The sequence below is a fragment of the Canis aureus genome, chromosome 14 (assembly GCF_053574225.1).
Source record: "Canis aureus isolate CA01 chromosome 14, VMU_Caureus_v.1.0, whole genome shotgun sequence".
Lineage (NCBI taxonomy): Eukaryota > Metazoa > Chordata > Mammalia > Carnivora > Canidae > Canis > Canis aureus.
In genome coordinates this window covers 16,286,591-16,308,510 of record NC_135624.1, presented here as the reverse complement: position 1 = coordinate 16,308,510, position 21,920 = coordinate 16,286,591, and the positions used below count along the sequence as shown (strand labels likewise).

The following is a 21,920-nucleotide window of genomic DNA, read 5'->3' as shown; positions in this document are numbered from 1 at the left end:
GGCTCTACTATTTCACCTTTTATATTTAGATTAATGTACATCTGGTCTTGACTATAGTGTATGGATAGTTGATTGACCCAGTACCATTTAATGAAAAGATATTGTATTCCCAATGTTCTACAGTGGTGCCCCTGTCATAAATCAAGTGTTTTTTTTTTTTTTAATTTTTATTTATTTATGATAGTCACAGAGAGAGAGGCAGAGACACAGGCAGAGGGAGAAGCAGGCTCCATGCACCGGGAGCCTGATGTGGGATTCGATCCCGGGTCTCCAGGATCGCGCCCTGGGCCAAAGGCAGGCACCAAACCGCTGCGCCACCCAGGGATCCCAAATCAAGTGTTTAAATGAATGTGTATGTTTTCATGAAGACTTTATGCTGTTGCACTGGTTGACTGGACTGTGTTTACTTTTAATTCTTCATTGTTTTGATTAGTGTCGCTTTATGATGAACCTTAATGCTGCTTATTTAGCTTTATTTTCCTCTTCAAGTTTGTCTTAATTATGCTTAGATTTTTTTGCAATTCTAGATAAATTTAAAAATCAGGTTGCCAATTTACATACATGCATATACACATACATGCCAAAATTTTGATTGGGATTACATTAAAACTATAGATTAATCTGGGGAGTAACATTATTTTAGATTATCAATCTGAAAGCATAGAATTATCTATTTATATAGATCTGTATTTTCTCTCAAAAATACAAATAGAGCTTTGCTCAGGCTTTTCATGTTTTAGTATTTATTTTTAGTTCTAAATATTTGAAATTTTTCCCTATTAGAAATGATATTTTTAAATTTCAGTATCTAATTATTCACTACTGATATGTTTTTGTTTATTGCCAATGTATAAGTGGTCATGTTAAATTCATACATTAAGTCATATGCTTTATCTGGTGATTCTCTTGAATATTCTGCATATATAATTTTGTAAATAATTAAAGTTGCACTTTATTGAAGTTAAATGTGGAGAAAAATCTAAAACAACTCACTCCCACCTTGTAGGTGCTGAAGAGTAATAAGTACTTTCCAATTAAGCTCTCCTTTCAATTATGAAGCATTTACCATGCAACATATATTTTGTTCTTATAATTTATTTGTCAGTTTTTCTCATTTTTCTACTTAATTTTGACTTTGTGCTACAATTACCATATTATTCCTCTGCTTTGGAATAAAGATACATTCCTTGTGATTCTCTTTCTATTCTTTCCAATAGATAGTTCAGAGATCAAATCCAATTTGATGATCAGTTCAAATAATTATATTTACTCATTTACTTATTTTATATTTAATTCAGTACATTCATATAAAACTCTAGTATATGTCAATATCTCTTTTAATAATATAGGTATTATGTAAACAAAAATAAATACCATCCCTGTCTTTATAGAATTTACAAATTAGAGGGAGGCTGAGATTTCAAATACCTGTGTGGAAAAGTCTTCAATCAGCATGTAGTCTCTAGGGTCACTGGGGGCACAATATCCTGATAACATAAGGAGAAAACAAGAGTATATATGATCTTGTGGGAAGTTTTCATAGGCAGATCTTGCCATGGTAGCTCATGCCACTGATTGTCTGTTCACCAGAATTCAGGTACATGACAAAACTAGATATAAGAAGCACTCAAACATTGCTTGAGCAACTGCCTCTAGTTACAAAAGCACATATGTGAAGATGGAACAAGGATTTTGGTGCTTAGCTAATTGTCTCTGTTATACCAGGATGCCAAAAACCCCTTGTCTCTTATGTGTGTGGGTTTTTAGTTTTTATCAAATTTGGAATTTTTTTTCCATTATATCTTCAGGTAGCTTTCTGTGCTTCTACTCTGCTCCACTAGCTTTTGGAACTTCAGCGTTACTCATGTCAGAATGGTTGATATTTTCCTACAGGGAATTTTTTTTAAGTTCTGTTCTTTCTCCTTTATTTTGAATAGTTTCTATTGCTCTGCCTTCAAGTTTAATATGTTTTATTCTGTAGTATCCAATTTGCTACAAGTCCCGTTGAGCAATTATTTTCATTTAGAATAATGTACATTTTGTTTCTTAAAATTTTATCTGATTATACTATATCTTACCTTTCTTCCTATGCTCACTGTGTTTTGTTTTGTTTTGTTTTGTTTTGTTTTCTGTAAAGGGCATGTAATGAATATTTTAGACTTTGCATGGTATATATGGTCTCTGTCATATATTTATCTCTGATTCTAGTTTGTTTTTCATCTATATTTATTTAAAATTATAAAAATCATGCTTAGCTCTTATGCAATACCAAAAAAAAAAAGCGTATAGGTCAGAAATAGCCTGATGTGTAGTTTGCCAACCCTTGCTTTAAATAGTAGAACAAAATTATAATAATTCCATCACCTCCATCATTTTTGTTTAGCATCTATTGAGTAGTAATTCTTTTGGTAATGGGTCATATTTTTCTGCTTCTTGCAGTTATATCATTTTTTACTAGATGGTGAACATTGTGAATTTGAAGAATTTATGTTATTGAATGTCTGGATTTACTTTTCTTCCTTTAAAAAATGTTGAGTTTTATCCTGATATAAAGTGAAGTTACATTTGGTTCAGATAGTGTCTTTTGAAGTTTGTTTTTACATTTTGTTAAGGCTCTTTCATGAGTAAATAAATTAATTAATTCCCTCAAAAAAATTTTTTTTTTGTTAAGGCAGTTCTAGGGTAAACTTTAGGGATTTTTTTCTTTTTCCTCTTTTACTCTAGGGATTACTTAGCCCCTTTAATGAAGTCATCCCTTAAGAAGTTTCTGCTGAATACTCTTTTTATTTAAAGAGAACTTTCCACCCTAACTGGAGGAATTTGCAATATACTCAACCCTGCATGCTCTCAATTGGAGTCATTCAGCACAAAGATCCTTGGTTTCTCTTTGACTGTCTATATGGAATTTCACCCTTTATGTGTATTTGCTCATATTTGAGCTCCCCCTCTGGAATCCTGTCTTACAACTATGAGCATATCTTGCTCCCTGAACACTATCTACTTAGCTTAGCGAGAACATCACGTTCTAATTAAAATCCCCATCTCTGGTCCTGAATGTGCTTCTAGATGAAAAGCCAGGCAATTATAGAGTTCTCCTTCCTTTTGTCCTCTCCTTTTTCAGAATCACAATTCTGTATGGCCCTGGTGAAGTGTTAAAAAAGTTTTATTTTTCTCAGGTTTTAATTTTTTCTTAAGAAAAAAATGTAAATTTGCTCCTTGTTGCTGTGTCATGGATCCCTCTTGATTGAAAGATATTTCCTCCAAATATTTCAATAATTAAATTATCATTGAGTGAATGCTTTTTTTTTTAATTTGGAGATTTTAAGCTGAATATGTAAAAAATATTTTTTTAAAAAATCCACTTATTGGTTAATTACTTTCCTCAAGATGTCAATTTACCTTCTCATTTTCTAAACATGTCTCTTAGAAGGGTAAATATAAATTAAGGTAAGATACTTGCTCCACAGCATATTTGAATATTTAGGAATACACCCTCAATACTGAGTGTCATTATGCTTAGCTTTCTTGCCCTTTCTATAAAGTGCTCACTTGGATGAATATGAATGTTTTTCTTCAGGTTGTTATAAATCTGATTCTCATATAAATTAATTTTATCTGTTTTGGTATGAAAGGAGCTAAAAGGACTGGACTGAGAAATGAAAATAAGGACCTTTGATTTTCTCCATAATCATCAAAAATTGACATCTCTTTTCCTTAAAACTTGGAACAGCATTATATGTTATGCCTTGAAAAACATAAAATAAAGCTACCAATCCAGAAGATGCACAATTTAAATACCCTGTTGCTCAGTTTTCTTCTCTATGAAAAAGAGTGTTTCTCCTTAAACATGAAGATGCATAAGGTTGAACTACAAAATATAAACAAAGATAGCTACAGAAACAGACCAGCTGCTTTGCATATATAATATAATTATATTGTAATATAAATATAATGATTAATGAATGTATTATCTAAATAGTTTATCTAATTAAGAGGTACAACACTGATGCCTATCTACAAAGAAACAAGGATCCCCATGTAGATGTCAGTTTTACTTGACTGCTAATGGAAGGTTGAGATTAAGCAAGGGAGAGTTGCCAAAAAAAATTTCCCGTGATATAGTCTGATATTGGATTGAGTGCTTAGCATCTGGAATTCACCAAGTGTACTCATTTTCTACAATTTACAGTTCATTTATCTTTTTTGATAAACAAGTCTATTTCCTGTCACCCCTGTGCCCCATCCCTAAGCTATTTCAGAAGAAACTAATAGTAGGGCAGAACACAGTATGAGATCAATATCTGCAAAGATGGGCTACAGAAAACAGAAAACTGTTTTAAGTGTTTTTTTTTTTTGATGCTGTCTCTCTCTCTCTTTTTTAACTGTCATGTTTTGGGGCAGTTCCAATTTACAAGATCTTAAATGAAATGTATGGTCTCATACCCTAACCAAAACAAAGTCTGGTATTTTCAGTATCTGAATGAGTGTCACAGAAATTAAAAGTAAGTAAAATAAATTATAGGAAAAATTTATTTGTGGAAAAATATTGAATTTTATTCCTAACATTTGCTGTTAAATAAAACTAATTTTTATTTTATATGTGACTTTTCTCCCTGCTCCATAGGTAAGAGATTAAAGAAATTGTTTACCAAGTTTACATAAATTCAGTTAAAGTCAAAGTTATATCATAAAAGCCTTATTGTATTATAAACAAAGAAAATTAGGTTTAATAGAATTTTTAATTTAATAGCCATAGTTTTTATCAATAGATTTAGTGCATTAGGAATTTAAGAGAAAGTTGATAGTAGTTTCCCAAGACTATTGGAATAAGTCTCAAGTCAAAAAGAGTATTAAATAAAATGCTTATTTTTAAAAGACCACATTACCCTCATTGATTCTATTGGCTGAGTTGGTTGTTTTCTTCTTGTTTTATAATAGATTGACTCTGCCATCTTCTTAACATGAAAATTTCTATCACCCGGTTTATGTATATGTGCGTACATATACATATATTTTTAAAAGTAGAGTACAATCTTACAACCTATGAACTTAGAACAAGAGTATAGAAACCATCAACCTTCTTATTATCCACTATATTCTTTATATGATAAGTAACTACATTTTGATGCCAAGACAACTTCTAGTTACCTACAAGAGAAACCGGAGATATTTAATCACATTGCTTTACTATGTAGATGAAAAAATATTCTTAAAAACAGGCCCAAGAGGAGTATTCTAAATTATTTTTTCATGATGCTATTTATTCAAAAGTTCTTACAAAGATCAAATTAATCTTTTGAAGATACTGAGATAAAAATACACTAAAACACCAGAAAACAAAAGATTGATACCTTGAAGAGGCAATAGAGCATGTAAAAATTTGCCTGAACTCTTGATTCAGCCCCCTAATCTAATCCTCTATTTTCTTATTCCTCTGTCAACTCCAAAGAGCTTCTAGAATGATATTTTCAGAACCCAAATCCAATCATGTTGTCTTTGTTGAAAACCCATCAATAACTTTCCGTTGCTCTAAAGAAATTCCATAAAGCTTATCAAAAAGTTCTGCAAGGTCTAGCCCCTAGTTGCCCTTCCAAATGTATTTAGTACCACATAACCCCTCACTGTCTTGGCAACAGCACACAGACTTTCTTTCTGTTTGGAGAATGCCCATTTCCTCCAGTGAAAGTGTCCGTATACCTGCTCAGAACATATTTTCTTCTGTTTCTCATTTAGTTAATGATTACTATTCACCTTTCAGGTTTCTAATCTAAACTTTCAGATTCTAATCACTTCCTTGGAGAATCTGTGTTCTTAAGTTCCCTAACTAGTTCAAGCCCACATATATGACATCAGTACTAACTGCTCCTTATTTACAGTACCTGATAGAAATGTAACTTAGTGTTTCTTTTATCATTTGTTTAGAGCCTCACACTTTACTGGACAGAATGCTCAGTGAACGCAGCGATTACCCTAACTTTTGATCATGACTGTAGCCTGAGAGACTAACACAATTCCCTTCAGTACCTTATAAATATCAATGAATATGTTTTCAGCAGATGACCAAATGAATTCATTTTAAAATTCACAGAAAATTTGTACAAATAGCCAATATGATCCCATATGTGTCTGGAGTCTGTTAAGAAATTATTCTCTTGAACAAACTTTGTGACTCCTGTCCTTTCTGTGAATTGTTGGACAGAAGATCTTGCAGACAACACTAATCCAGCAGGCAAACCTTGTGGCCAAGACAGAGTAATGCTGAATGAACTCAAAGACCAACTTATTTTAACCAGTGACCAGGCAATGTTTAGCAGAGAAAGCACAGTGCTGGATTTTAGGGTTTCATGGCTTATTGTAATGTTGCCTTCTTTAGTTGATCCAACTGCATTATAAAGTAAAAATTTTAGTTTAGGTAATACATTCTACTACAACAGTCTATGATTATAGAAAATGTATTGGCTTTTATAAGTATTGTATTAAAACTAGGCCAAATCACATTACAAAGGTTATAGACAGCATTCAGGTCAGGTCACCTAACCAAACTGTTACATATCTAACACGACTTTTTTTTAAAAAGATTTTATTTATTTATTCATGAGAGATACAGAGAGAGAGAAATAGAGTCATAGGCAGAGGGAGAAGCAAGCTCCTCACAGGGACCCTGATGTGGGACTTGATGCCGGGACTTTGTAATCACACCCTGAGCCAAAGGCAAATGCTCAACCACTGAGCCACTCAGGCGTACCTCTAACATGTACTAAAAGCAAACTACCTTTTTCACAATTTTGTCAGATGCTGATTCTATGATAGATAGTGTCTGTAATAATAAAGAGGTAAGCAGGAGTGTTGAACAAAGAACTTGATATGAGAATTGGCAAGAACATTGCTTTCAATGCTGGAAAATCTGTGTTCCCATCTTGTTTTCAAGTAGAAGTCACTCATACTTTTGGGTTGAAGTTATTTTGCTGTAAAATAAAAATTTCCCTGGAGAGAGGTATTCTATGAGTTGTGACCTATCTCATGTATCAGGAGTTTGGGTTTATTTCTTTCTTCTGTGAGCCCACATTGAGGAACTTCAAAGAAGCCATGCAGAGAAATTGATTTGTATGCTTTGGGGATCTAGTGTATTATTACAAACCACGGTTGAAACACTTAAATATTGATGGTAAAGCCAAAAGGCTGCAGTTGGGAACAAACTGCTTTTCCACAGGAGATAGAATAAATGAGGTATGTTTTCATTTGACTAAATGTAGGACTTTTGTGAGGGATTTGTGGTCTTGAACTCTCTTAGATCCTGTCCGAGAGGCCCACCTGGAAGGATAAGGAGACATAGTTGGAAGGAGGAAGTATGTTATTCTATATCCATATTGTAAGGGAGAAATGTAGGCAGCCAAACAGACAGACACATTCCCCCACAACAAGGGAACTGCGTGGGATACCTTTGAGGATCACATGAAAAAGTTCATGAGAAAAAAAAAAAAATCTTTCTTTAATCATCTGCCAAAAACTTTGGAAATGGTACCAAATTGGTGTCAGACAAGTAAAAGGATTCATGTTCCCTGATCCTTTCTACTTCCAGTTCCAGGAGGAATCACAGGATGCTCAATGAGTAGGGGTGATGAACAAAAATAGTAGAAGGGAAACAGGGAAGAAGAGCCCGCTTATCTCTGCAGTTCCTTCCCAAACTAGGGAGAGCAAAGAAACAACCCAATGAAGTCAATTATTTTGCGAGTACCCAAGACTGGGTATATTAATCAATGACTTGAGATTTTTTAATAAAAATGGATTTTATTTCTTTAATTTTAATGTTAACTGATATATATGTTTACCTGAGATTGGAGACACAGAAATAAGTAGCTCACAGAACTATGGTAGGTCACAAAACTGTGGTCTGAATAGGTTGTGTACTAGTTATACTACAAATATATGACAGTGTAACATTTTTTTTTCCAAAGTACCACTCAATCCTGGTGTTGGTAGTGGGAAGACAAAGAGTAGAGGTAACTTGAGGTCAGGTATAGGGGACAGCAGGACATGTTTACCACAGTTAAAGTTAAGGTACTGAAGGAAGGCACTGTGTGTTCTGCCAAGAAAATTGTAGTAATATTTCCTCATAGTCTAGACAGGATCACAGTTCTTCTAATTACCTGAAAAACTTAAAAATAGAGGAAGGTCATGCAGCGAAAATAAGTATCATTTTTACAGTAGTGGGTGATAAAAGTTAAATATCTTTTAAGAGTAATGTACTTGTGCTTTAAATTTATGAGTTACAGAGTTAAATGGATAAAGAGTTATGGGAAGAAGCTAATGTTATTTAATGTATATAGTATAGTAATAATGTTGTACCTAGTACTAAAGCACTTTGCTATTCGTGGTCCATTATGGAGTTAAGCAGGATATTGTCCATCTCTATTAAAGTTATGGTATATAAGTCATTACATAAAATAATATTTGGTGATATTAGAGCCAGATGTTTTCCTCTAACATTTGACTTTGATTGATGGAGTCTTCAGATGGCTCAAGATAACAGCCTAAATCTTGAGATAATCTATTGCACAAGTAAACTAGTAACCAATTAACTTGACTATCCTAAGCAGTGTTATTATAAGAAAAATTTTATAGCTTCAATTTCTTTATTAAACAAAAAACTTTATCTTATACATTTCACACTAAACATAGATGGTCATGTATCCCCTCTGTTAGTGTACACTGTTGGCCAAAAGTAGACTTGTGGAGAACCTATGATCCCTGTTTGAGGATTGGGAACTAACTTAATAAAGTTAGTAAAATCTTATTTATAATATTATACATACATATATAAATACCTAGCAAAATATATTTACGTTATTTGGTAGAGTTACAGGCAATACATTACCAAAGATACATTGATTAATTATATTCTTTCTCTCTAAAGTTTCCTAGGTAAGTGATGTACTTTTTTAAAGATTTCATTTATTTGAGAGAGTGAGAGCACATGTGCATGCAAGTGGGAGGAAGTGCAGATGGAGAGGAAGAGATAATCTCAAGCAGATTCCATGCCCAGTGTAGAGCTCACCCCAGAGCTCATCCCATTACCCTAAGATCATAACCTAAGCTGAAATCAGGAGTTGGACACCCAATCTGTGTCATCCAGGTGTCCCAGTGTATTTTTATTTAAAGTTTAATTTCACAAACACTTTCAATAGCTTTTGAAAAATGCCACTGAAAAATATTATATTTTCTCTTACATTGTTTATTTTGTACATACCTACATTAAAAAAATAAAAATGAGACACCTGGGTAGCTCAGTGGCTAAGGGTCTATCTTTGGCTCAGGTTGTGATCCCGGGGTCCTAGGATGGAGTCCTGCATCAGGAGCTTGCTTCTCCCTCTGCCTGTATCTCTGCCTCTATCTCTCATGAATAAACAAATAAAATCTTTAAAATAAATAAATAAATAAATTTCAAGCCCTACCATGAATGTGTACAAGGTAATAAAATATTTCCCATAATAGGCCTTAAGAATAGTGTTGCTTTTGTTTTATTTACCTTATTACCTAATCAATGAAAAGAAAATCTTCATCTTATTATCCTGAGATCTAATAGGATTGTAGATTCTTACTTACTTTCATTTCTATTTCAACTAATGGTTATAAAGTTGTCAAAATATAATTTATATTTTTATATATGTGTTTAAAATGTTTTCACAGATGTCTTATTTTACTTAATCTTTATTAGTATAATATGCACTTGGTGTCACAACATTTGGGCTGCTGTTTTTATCCAAAAATGTTAACAGAGTTGCCTTACTTGCATTTTTCTTAATTACTTATGGCTGACCATCTTGTCCCTGTTTTAACAGCTGAAGATGCATGTGGAGGAACAATGAGAGGATCCAGTGGCATCATTTCAAGCCCTAGTTTTCCTAATGAGTACCATAACAATGCTGATTGCACTTGGACCATTGTAGCAGAGCCTGGGGACACGATCTCACTCATATTTACTGACTTCCAAATGGAAGAAAAGTATGATTACTTAGAAATAGAAGGTTCTGAACCACCTACAATATGGTAAGTAAATAGTTTCAATTCTAACCTAGCACTGATGTCATTGCCTGATGCTGACTGAAGGTCAAAGGACAGCTGTATAGGGGCCTTTAAAAGTTTAGTTATTTAAAAGAACTTATAGTTACAGGAAAATTGTAGGGGCAGCTATCAAAGCTGAGAGATATTTTTGAAGATAAGGGAACTAATATATTGAATTGGTTGGAATTCTGAAAGATTGAACTTTCCATCAGTATTTCATTATCTATCATTAAAAAGTAATGTGACTTAAGAACAACTTGTATAAAGAAAAAGAGTTGTTCCTAATGTAATCTATAGTTATGTTCTTAGCATGCTAGTCCATAGTTTGTGTTTCATTTCAAATTAATTGAATAGCCTGGGAAAAAAAAATTCCCTTTGTTTTCATAGCTAGACCTTTTACTTAATCTGTTATCTGAAGGCAAAAATTAAACAGTATGATCTTGGTTAGTATGATCTTTTGTTTGTTGTTTTTTTTTTTTTTTTTTTTTAATGGACTTCAAGACATGGTCTCATGGTAACTGCAGAGTTTTCAGAACATGCTCTTAGGGTGTAATATTTTTAGAAGAAAATGTTTCATTATATTATTTTAAAAGTCTGATAGGATTAAAGTGTAAAATAGATTATGAATCAGTAATTGCGTAAAGAACGATGAGATTGTTATAATATAATTGGTAAACACTAGACTAGGAAGGTTTTTTCGAGCCATGAAAAGGATTTGATAAGGACTGAGGGACTTTACTAAAGTATTTTATCAAAAACAATTACATGAAGAGTTTTGAATTTGAATAAATTCAAATGAATTTATTGAATGATTATTTGAATTTTCAAATGATTTGAATTTTGAATTTTCAAATGATTATTCTTACTAAGTGCAAAAAAAGTGATTTGTAGTGGGGCTCAATTAGCTGTAGGAAGATCACTTAAGAGGTGGTTGCTATAATCCAAGAAAAAAATCATGGCAGCCTAGATTAGAATGGTATTGATGGAGATAAAGAAGTGGAATAAATTAAGGGATATTGAGGGAAGAAGAATAATGAAAAGGACTCTATGGATTGAGGAGTGGTAAAGAAGGCGATGTTTAAGTAAAACATCATTTTCTGACTTGCACAAGTGGGTAAAGCTAGTAGAGATACTCACTGATTTGGAAATTATTGAAGGAAGGTGAAGTGTGAAGCTATGAATATTAAAAATTGTTTTGTATATATGGTTAGCTTGGAGTCACTTTGAAAGCTACCATTAAAGCTGGCTAATAGAAAACTATGCCTGCATGATTCAAGAGTTTTGCATCGAAGTATAACTGATTTGTTGTTGATATCTAAGGGAGTTGAACTAATAGGCATAAATAGTATTGGCTAGCTGGAGACAGGTTGTAATGAGAAGAAATGAGGGAAGTAGGACTGAGTCTGAGCACCAACAGCATATAGGTCCCAGGCTTAGAAGAATTATACAGCAAAGCATGCTGAGGAAGTGCATTTAGAGAGGCAGGAGGAATAAGGTATCACATAGACAAGAGAAAGGAAATGTGAAGAAAGAGGAAACAATATCATGGGCTGCTCCTGAGAGGATACAGAGTAAATTTTTTTAAGGCTGTATTTATAGTTGTCTTGGCTTTAGCCAAAGTACCACATGGGCCTGTCATCATAATATGTTCCTTTGAAAATAAGACAAAGTTACACAGTACTATACCCACCTTTTTTGCTTGCTTGATTTCTCCTCTACCCTTAGGCTGTCAATACTCAGAGTTATATAACTTTAACTCTTCCCATGATAATTTCATGCCTGAATGCAATGAAACTCAGCAGAATTCTCGTTTAAAATGTTAGAGAATTCATAAACTCTTGTTTTAGAAATTGCTACTTCTAAAGTAATACATATGGGAGTCATATCGAGGTGGATGATAATGCCAGGAATTTTCCAATAATTATACTGTCTTTTGGTATGCAAGTGATTCCACTAAAAATCTAAGGTTTTAAACTCCAGATATATTTGATTACTAGATATAAAGAAGGAAATTAGAAAACAGTGCTTTATAGTGCCTATTTCTTTGTTATCACTGAGCTCTAGAAACTAAAACGTATGGTTTAGAAACTAACACATTTACTCTGGGGATCATAATATTCCCATTTATGTTCAGGTGGTCACTCCCTTTTCAGATTGTGCATTCTTAGTAGGGATTTGCATATTTCTATATGAATATCTATTTGTATGTTTCTGAGTTTCTAGAACACTGTAGCTTGTCCAGTGATAGCATCAGATCCACACATTGCTCTTCTCTGCTTTTTCTAATTAAATTTACTTATTTCCCTCTTCTTCAGGGAGAAAACAGAAATTTGTTGCCCTACTGTTTTTTAAAATTAGTGTTACAGTAAATGTTTAGGCAGACTTGTCAGAATCCTGATTATATGTGTAATATAACATCAACAAGTTCATTTAGCACTTTTCAAGAAAGTGATACAAATGCCCAAGCTTTATTAGATTTCTATAAATGCCAGTTTAAAGATACATAGTGTTGGGCAGCCCAGGTGGCTCAGTGGTTTAGCGCCACCTTCAGCCCAGGGCCTGATCCTGAAGGCCCCGGGATCGAGTCCCACGTTGGGCTCCTTGCATGGAGCCTGCTTCTCTCTCTGCCTGTGTCTCTGCCTCTCTCTCTGTCTCTGTGTCTTTCATGAATAAGTAAAATCTTAAAAACTTCCTAAAAAAAAGATACATAGTGTCTGCAAATTAATAATATTGCATATGGCCACTTCAATATAAGAAAGCAGTGTTCCTTTAAATTGCATTAGTTATAGAATTGATGTATAAAGTGATCTGTGACTAGTTAACATAAAAATTTAAGTCTAATTCTGGCCCTCTAATTCCTTTAATATTCTCATGTCTAAGATATGGTCATCAAAGTGAAAAATTATATTTCAGGTGGTATTACATTGGTTCTTCCTATGCATTGCTCATATAATATTTTCAACTCATAATATAATTCAAAAGATAAATATGAATAAAGGAGACATTCACATTCTTTTCATTAAGATTACAAATGGTTCCTTTGACTTCAGATCCCTTATTGAAGGACTGGGGACTTGCCATTGGCTGCTGTATATTAAATTTTGTTCCTGAAGTTCAGGCAGTGAGACAAGCTTTATGTAGCCTGTGTTTGACTTTGACAACATAGACTAGGCCAGCCCAATGATTGTGCTGCACAGAGAGTACTATCAGCAAATGCGTTTCTTGCAAGCTGTATATGTTAAATCAGTAGTTGTGCTTTGTTGAACACCAGTCAGCAGCACCACTGCATGATCCACCAGAATGTAGTGAATCCAGTCATATATTACTGAATGATAAAAGTTTATGAGACCTTGTCAATGTCATCTGATTCCAATGCAGTGAAATGAAAAATGACAAAGCACAGAGAAACTTAAGTTCAAGTTTCAGCTTTGACTGTTTGTTGGTAGATGAAACTGGGTAAGTTATGTCACTTGCTTAGAGCTCAGGATCCTCATCTACAACATCCAGAGCCTCTCTCAACTCCAGTATTGTTTGGCATCACATGCTTAGGTGCTACAACAGGGGCAATGAGGTGGGAGTTAATTAGATATTGCTTTATTAACAAAGCCTTGGTTGGAGAGTGTTTAGATACTCTTTAAAATTATTTCCAAACTTAATCTCTTTGGGTTCTTACTAGACTATCACTCATTCAGTGTTCATTCAGAAATTACTTATTGGGTATCCACTGCATAGCACGCATTGTTCTAAGGGCATCAGCAAACAAAGCAGTGGAGGGGCTTGCTCCTGCAGAATTTATGCTCTATCAGGAGGAATTGACAATAAGCAATAAACAATATAAGGAAGTTGATGACACACTCTGTCTAGAGAGTGATAAGAAAGGAAAGGTGAGATAGGGTAAGAGAGATCAGGAAATCAACTGTGGGGTGTTGGAGGTTACCTCAATTGAGAAGTTGAGATTTGAGCAGTCTTAAAGGAAGTAAGGGGGTTAGCCAAGCAGAAATCTCAGCAATAAACATCCCAGACAGAAATATGTTTAGAGCAAAATACATAATCCAGAGTGGAGCTCATTGTGCTAAAGGAATAGCTAGTAGGTCATTGTGGGTACAAAAGAATTACATGAGTGAACATGGTAGAGAAGAAAAATAATTAATGGAACCCAGAACAAGACCCATATTTGGCCTTTAGTCTAAGTGAAATGGGGAGTCATTAAAGGATTTTGAGTACCCTAAAGACTAGATTTATTTTTTAAAGGATCATTCTGGCTGCTATGTAGGGGACAAACTATAGGAAAGAAAGATAGAAAAATATACAGTATTTGCAGTAAGCTAGGTAAGATACTATAATTGTTAGGATTATGAAATATCAGTGGAGGTGATGAAAATTGTTACATTTTCAAGACAAGTTAGGGCAATTTCCTAACTGATGAGATGTATAGTTCAAGAAAAAGAAGAAGCAACAACAACTCTAAAAAGCAAGGATATCTCTAAGGTTTCCGAAGACCTGACAGGATGCAATATCCACTGATATTGGGAAGGCTTTTGATAAAACTTTTTTGGAGAGATGATATGGAACTGAATTCTGGACATGTTGTTTGAGATGGCCAATAAGCATTCTGAAGAAGATTTCAAGGAGTCAGTTGGGTATCCAAAGTCCTTTTTTTTAAAAAAAATTTTATTTATTTATTCATAAGAGACACAGAGAGAGAGGCAGAGACACAGACAGAAGGAGAGACAGGTTCCCAGCAGGCAGTCTGATGCAAGACGGGATCCCAAGAACCTGGGATCATGGCCTGAGCCAAAGGCAGATGCTCAACCACTAGCCACCCAGGTGCCCTGGATATACAAGTATTAGTTCAGAATTGAAGGTGTGGGATCGAGACCTAAATTTAGAAGTTTAGAATCAGAAGTGATTGTTAAAAGAAGAAAGGAAAAAGAAAAAGAAAACGAAGAAAAGAAAAGGCTAAAAACTGTTCTGGAATGTGACGAAACTCAGGAAAACTGGGAATAACAAGCAAAAGCATTTGAAGAGGAGAGCTGATGAGATAGGAGGAATACCAGGAGAGTTTGGTTCCCTGGAAGCCCAAGAACAGAAACATAAGAAGAAGCAACTGATCAGTTGTGTCAAATTTGATAATCAGCTAATAAGATGAGCTCCAAAATTGATAATTGGATTTCATAATATGGAGGTCATTGATTACATAATGAAAGGAGTTTTGTGGTTGACTATTTTATTGAAGTGGCTATAAGAAAGTATTAGAGAAGAGAAATTTCATTAGATTAGTAAAAATAAGCCTTTAGTGTTGCTTTTACAAACAAAGGTGAGCAAAGAAATAGGACTAAAGGAGGAAATAGAGTTGAAAGAGTATTTTTATTTTTTTTATTTTTGGTTTGTTGTTACTTGAAAGAAGTAAAATGATATGTTTATGATAATGGGAATGACACTTAGAGTGCCAAAAAAAAAAAATGGTGATGGAGAGAGTGGAGAGAATTGATGGAGGAAAAAGAAGTGGAGGTTATGAAATTAATCCTCCCTTTGAAAGATCTGATTGTGAAGGGAAGGAAAGAGGGAAAGATCACAGTCACTAGAGAAGCAGATAAAGAAAATGAAAATGGGGATCCCTGGGTGGCGCAGTGGTTTAGCGCCTGCCTTTGGCCCAGGGCGCGATCCTGGAGTCCCGGGATCGAATCCCACGTCGGGCTCCCGGTGCATGGAGCCTGCTTCTCCCTCTGCCTGTGTCTCTGCCTCTCTCTCTCCCTCTCTCTCTCTCTCTCTCTCTCTCTCTGTGTGTGACTATCATAAATAATAAATAAATAAATAAATAAATAAATAAATAAATAAATAAAATGAAAATGAAAGTGAAAATGAATAGATCAGGTTGGGGATTAATCCATGACAGAGGTTTTATGAGAGAGAAATTAAATCAATTTGGAAACTCCACATATTGAAATAAAAGAGCAAAGGATCATTATCAAAGATTGGAACCAAGAGGAATGAGTGACTAAATATCTCAGATGTAATAAAGGATTCTATAATAATTGTAATTTTTCAGATTAGATGACAGAAAAGACATAATGATGGAAAAGTCAGGAAGACAAGTTAATTGTAAGCTGGAACCAGAGGAGAAATGAGTTTTTCTCGTAAGGTGTAGGGTTGAAGGTTAAGCAGGATTCCAACAGAACATATCTCTATCTCCCCATAAATTGGAAATGTGTAACTTAATTATGACATAAATTATAACTTAATATACTATAATATATTATATATCACTTAATATCATATACAACAAAATTTAATTTAATATTAATGTTTCTTAATTATACCTTAATTATCAGATGGTTTTAGATAGGAATAAGATTTAGAACTCATAAAAATGAAATATTGGTTAAATTCAGGGGAAATTTATATGATGTATATTATATGTGTATATTTTTATATGTATGCTAATATTCCACATTTAGTGGTACTTCTCAAATGGTGTTTTTGTAATATGTATATCAGAGTTGCCTATGGTGTTTGTTAAAGTGCAGATTTCCAAGCTCCCACACAAACCTGGTGATTTACATTCTGTAGGCACAGAATCAGGAAATCTATAAAGGACGACTCCAATGCATTGCTATAGAAATTAAAGCAATATGTTTAGTTTAACCAATATTATAACTGTGTCATATAACCTTCCTGTGAGCATCTCACAGAGCCAAAATATTTCTAACCACTCAAAAATTTGAAGGACAAATTAACATGGTATATCAAACTAATAAAGCTAATTATATAATATATACACATATGTATTTGGTATACACATATGTAATGAATAGCACAAAGATTGTGCTAGTGGATAAATAAATTGTCTAACTAAACAGGATGAGTTAACCAAAGGAAACTGACAGTTAAGTTTTATTATGTAAAAATAAATATCGCAGATACTAATCCTATCAGGTGCTCCTGTTTACTCCCTTCTGACAATTATTAGCCTAAAACATGCAGTGAAGCTCTGGTTCTGCATATTACTACTTATCCACAGGGGTTTAAGTAACTTGATTAATATCTATTATGATTCTATAATTTTGGACTCTCTTTTTATTGCAGTAAGAACATTTAACATGAGATAGTTCCTCTCAACAAAATTTTAAGTTTATGATATAGCATTGTTAACTATAGGCACAGTGTTATACAACAGATCTTAGAACTTATCCATCCTGCATAACTGAAACTTTATACTTGTTGAATAGCAACTCCTCCTCCTTTCTCCCTCCCTCATCCCCTGGAAAATATCATTCTATAATCTGCTTCTATGAATTTAACAGTTTTAGATAGTTCATGTAAGTAGAATTATGCAGAACTTGTCCTTCTGTCACTGTTTTATTTCATTTAGCAGAATGTCCTCAAGGTTCATACATGTTGTCCATGTTTGTGTATATAATAACCACATTTTCCTTATCTATTGTTCCGTCAAATTTGCTTCTTTTTAGGAAAATTAAATAGGACATTCATAAAAGGATAAGATACTGGAGCCAGAAGGGATTTTAAGGATTCAGCTGCCCTGTTTTCCTCTTAGAGGGAGATGAGCTCAATGTGTATTCTGAATATTCAAAGTGACAATTGAGGTCCTCAAATACTTGCTCCGGTGTACTTTTTAGTAAAATACCTCTTATTATGCATAGGCTTTAAATATATATTATATATATTTAAATATATATCTAAATATTATATATTATATATATTATATATATTATTATATATATATAAATATATATATACACATGAAAAGTATATCAGTAAAATATTTTAAAAACCTGAGATTTTGACATATAAATATTATAGTATATATTACTGGTTTTAAATATATCCTGAAGTTGTTATTTTATTTTATTTTATTTTATTTTATTTTATTTATTTATTTTTTTTTTGTGAAGTTGTTATTTTAGATCTGTTTTATGCTTAAACATAATTTTACTCTAAAGATTTAGAAATTATACTAGATATCTGAGAATGCTTAGTATGTATAATCTACGATTTTAGTGCCTTTAAATATATATATTTTTTGCCTTAAGGAGGACCCATTTGGCAATGTAGCAGGAAGAGGGGATGTGTGTAAATCTTGATTATCCATAAAAAAAGAATTATCATAGGACCTACAACAAAATTATAATATATGAAACAAAAATTAACACAAATATAAGATGATTACTGAGAAACATTTTCAAAGGTTTTTAACAAGACCAGTTCCATTTAAATGGTATTTAAATGGTATTTCATCTTTGATTGATTAAGGTCCAAAACCCTCATTTGTTAAATGTACCCCACATCTTAGACATATAAGCAATTATATACATAAAATAAAATATGTAGCTTTCATTTACACATTTATTTATGACTAATTTGAGGTTATCTTTCTAATTATTGATGTAGGGATGGAAAATCATTTAGTGCTGTTTTTATAGCTTTAAAAATCAGACCTTACATTCATAGTTACATCTTTATTAAATAACTTGCATTTTCAAAGTATTCCTGCATCCACAGAAGTAAACAAGTGCCTATTCTGCTTTTAAATTTAAGATATTCAACAAAATAAAATATTATAATTATTAAATTCATTAATTAAAGATGTGTTTTAACTTCAAAGGGAAAAGAATGTCTGATTCCACAGTTTTTATTTTGTGTGATTTTTTTCATAAAGACTGTAAAACTGTACAAATTTCTAAAGTTAAACTAGAACCTGAGTATATGAAATTTAGACTAATTTCATTAATCATATTTAATCCGTGGAAATCAAGCACAATCTTGTCTCTGTTATTTGTGAGGAACTCCTAGTATATGCTTTTCATTATCCCTTGCTTTCCTTACCTCCTCTCTCTAATAAAGAACTCCTATGAATTTACCCAGGGTGACTACAACTCTGAAACTCCAAACTTCATTATTCTTGCTTACTGTCATCATCTGTTTTTTTTTTTTTTTTTGTATCACTGAAAATTCTAGTGCTTGTCATATTCATTTCATAATTTATTAACCTGTAACAGTCTTAGCCAGGAGGCAACATCACTCCATTTTGACAAGAGAAAAGTGCGAAGCAACAGATATATCAGTGTTTACCTTTGTATGGAAAAAATGGAGATATGCTCTTTCTAGTGGTTTCTATTTTATCCCTGATGATAAAGGTCATCTGCTGAAAGTGAGAGGAGGTGATAGTTTAGGATATTTAGGAGAGTGGGATCATTTAAAATATCTTCTGTAGAAAGTGGTAAAACAGAACAACAACAAAAAAACCCCAACAACCAGGGTTTTTTTTTTAATATTTATTTAATCATTTATGAGAGACACACACAGAGAGAGAAAGGCAGAAACACAGACAGAGAGAGAAGCAGGCTCCCTGCAGGGAGCCCCATGCGGAACTTCACACCCTGAGTCAAAGGTAGATACTCAACTGCTGAGCCACTCAGGCTCCTGAACTAGGGAAACAGAAGGATTGCTGGATGGTGTTTTGGATTCAGTTAGAATTTTACAAGATGAATTTGAAGTGTCAACAATTGATGAATTTGAATATTTTTATAACACTATCTAGCAACTTAGATGCAAGTATAAAAAGATATGAAGTGTCATTGCTGGCTCATGCAATGTTAGGGCAGAAGAAAAGGGGGTTAAAGGTATTGACAGAGCACAGCCTGGAGAGGGAAAGAAGTGACTTCCAATGGAGTTTGCCTCATTCATTCATTCATTCAAGTAGAGTTGACATACAATGTTTCATTGGTTTCAGGTATACAACATAGAGTTTCAACACTTCTGTACATTATATATCAAAACCACAATAAAATACCACCTTACAACCTGTCATAATGGCCAAAATTAAAAAGATAAGAAATAACGAGTCTTGGTGAGGATGTGGAGAAAAAGGAAACCTCGTGCACTCTTGGTGGCAGTGTAAATTGGTACAGCTACTGTGGAAAAAAGTCTGGAGTTCCTCAAGAAATTAAAAAGTTCCATATGATCTGATAATTCCACCACTAAGTATTTACTCAAAGAAAATATCCATAAGTTTTATTTCTTAGTAAAAGCCATTTATTCCTAACAGCTTATATAAAAAGGAACAAATACTAATTGAAAATCAAAATCTGTGAAATAGAACATAAGGTTTTAATGATACGTAGGTTATCATATGTAGGGCATATATATTTCTAAACACAAATGTGTGTTTCTAAAACACAAATAGCTTTGACTGAGTTTTTTAAAATAAACTTTGAAATATGCTAAATTTCTTTATTTTAACAGGAATTATTTCATTCTAGTTAAATAAGGTAAAATCTAATTCTTGAGTTAGTTTCTACTTTTGAAAGTTATGTAATTATCTTCATCCTCTAACATAATTTTCATAAAAGTATCCCTTGTCTAACTTGACTAATTTTCCTTGTACAGCAAATGACTTTTTGTCCCACAAAAACTCTTAATGGAAAATCTTTATTTTAAAAGTGCTTTGGTGCCAGAGTCCAAAATAATTAACTATCACCTGTAGAAATATCTCCAAAGAAACTTTATAAAGCATAAAAATTAAATCTTAAAACTTGTTTTTCAACTCCCTTCTTTTGGTTGAGCAGTAGAAGACTTGGGTTATAAGTCATACTTCTCTGCAATACCTCGCTCTGCTTCAGTGACTCTGATCATCTTTGCTGAATACTCATTTTCTGTTCAACGTAACTTCCTACTTTAACACAATATTTTAAATAGAGTCAACAGTCCTATTGTTTAGGAAAGGCAGATCTTTTCTTTTTCTTTTTTGTTTGTTTTGTATCCTTGGTTAAGCATGAAACAATATAGAGAATGAATGTTGCAAAGGATATAAATTTGTCAATTCAAGAGACAGCTGTTGAAAGACCATTGGGAAAATCAAAGTCAGATTACAGAGGGTCTAATAAAGGAAGGCATGGAGATTTTGGTCATATTATATCACATAACACCAGAAGATTTTAATAACATTTAGCACATATTCTACTTGAAAATAATGGATATTTTAAAATTAATTTTCATTCATTATCTCTCATGAAGCAAAATATATGCAGGAGTTGTCCATCCATGTATTCAACAAGGTAAGTGTGTATTTGACTTGCTTTATAGAAGGTAACATGTCAGTATTGAATATATCATTAACTTTATGACCTAGAATATACAATTTATGTTTTCAGTCCAAAATTCTTTTGGAGAAATGAAAAAGAAGAACAATTTTGCTAGAGAAACAATTGGCTTTATTTAGGCTGAAAGATCGGTAAAAAAAATAACAATCCCTTTTGGCATAGCAGAGGTTGGCTAGAGGAAGGAAAAAAAAAGATTACTAAATTACTCCAGTAATATGAATGACCAAAAATAAAACAACATAAGAGCAGAGAAAGAAGAAAGGGTCATACAGAGTTAAAATTATTTATTGAGATGTGAGAGTGGAAGTAGATAGGACAATAGGACAAGAAATTTCATCAGAGACTTATGATTCAGAGAGTTATCAAGGAAAATACATACTCAAAGTTCAATATTAAGATATTTGCTCACCTGGGTCAAAATTTAATCATTAATACCAGTCTTGTGGGGAAACTGTGGACAATTGAAATCAGCCTTGAAATATTTGCCTCAGTGGTTAAAAAGAGGTTTACCTCCACTTGACATGGGATCCCAATGTGTGTAATATATGGATTATCAAGGAAAGTTACAAATGTGTCTGTGTTCTAACCAGGGTAAATTTTCAGAAAAGTAACAAAAGTGTTTCTCCCCTCAAATTCTTGCCTCATGATGTGGAATGTGCTGTGTAGTTTCTCTGGAAATAGTAGGTTTAAACCTTGGATGTTTTTGAGATAGAAACGAAATCCACCTCAACTATATTA

General features: G+C 33.1%; 1 protein-coding gene across 1 annotated transcript in view; it reads left to right on the top strand.

Moving 5' to 3' along the window:
* The window catches only part of CSMD3 (CUB and Sushi multiple domains 3), a 1,166,404-nt gene that overhangs the window by 325,006 nt on the left and 819,478 nt on the right, over positions 1-21,920 (top strand). Inside the window, exon 5 of the mRNA XM_077847015.1 lies at positions 9,840-10,047. Within this exon, the coding sequence (XP_077703141.1) occupies positions 9,840-10,047 (208 nt within the window). The remainder of the gene's footprint in view (positions 1-9,839; positions 10,048-21,920) is intronic.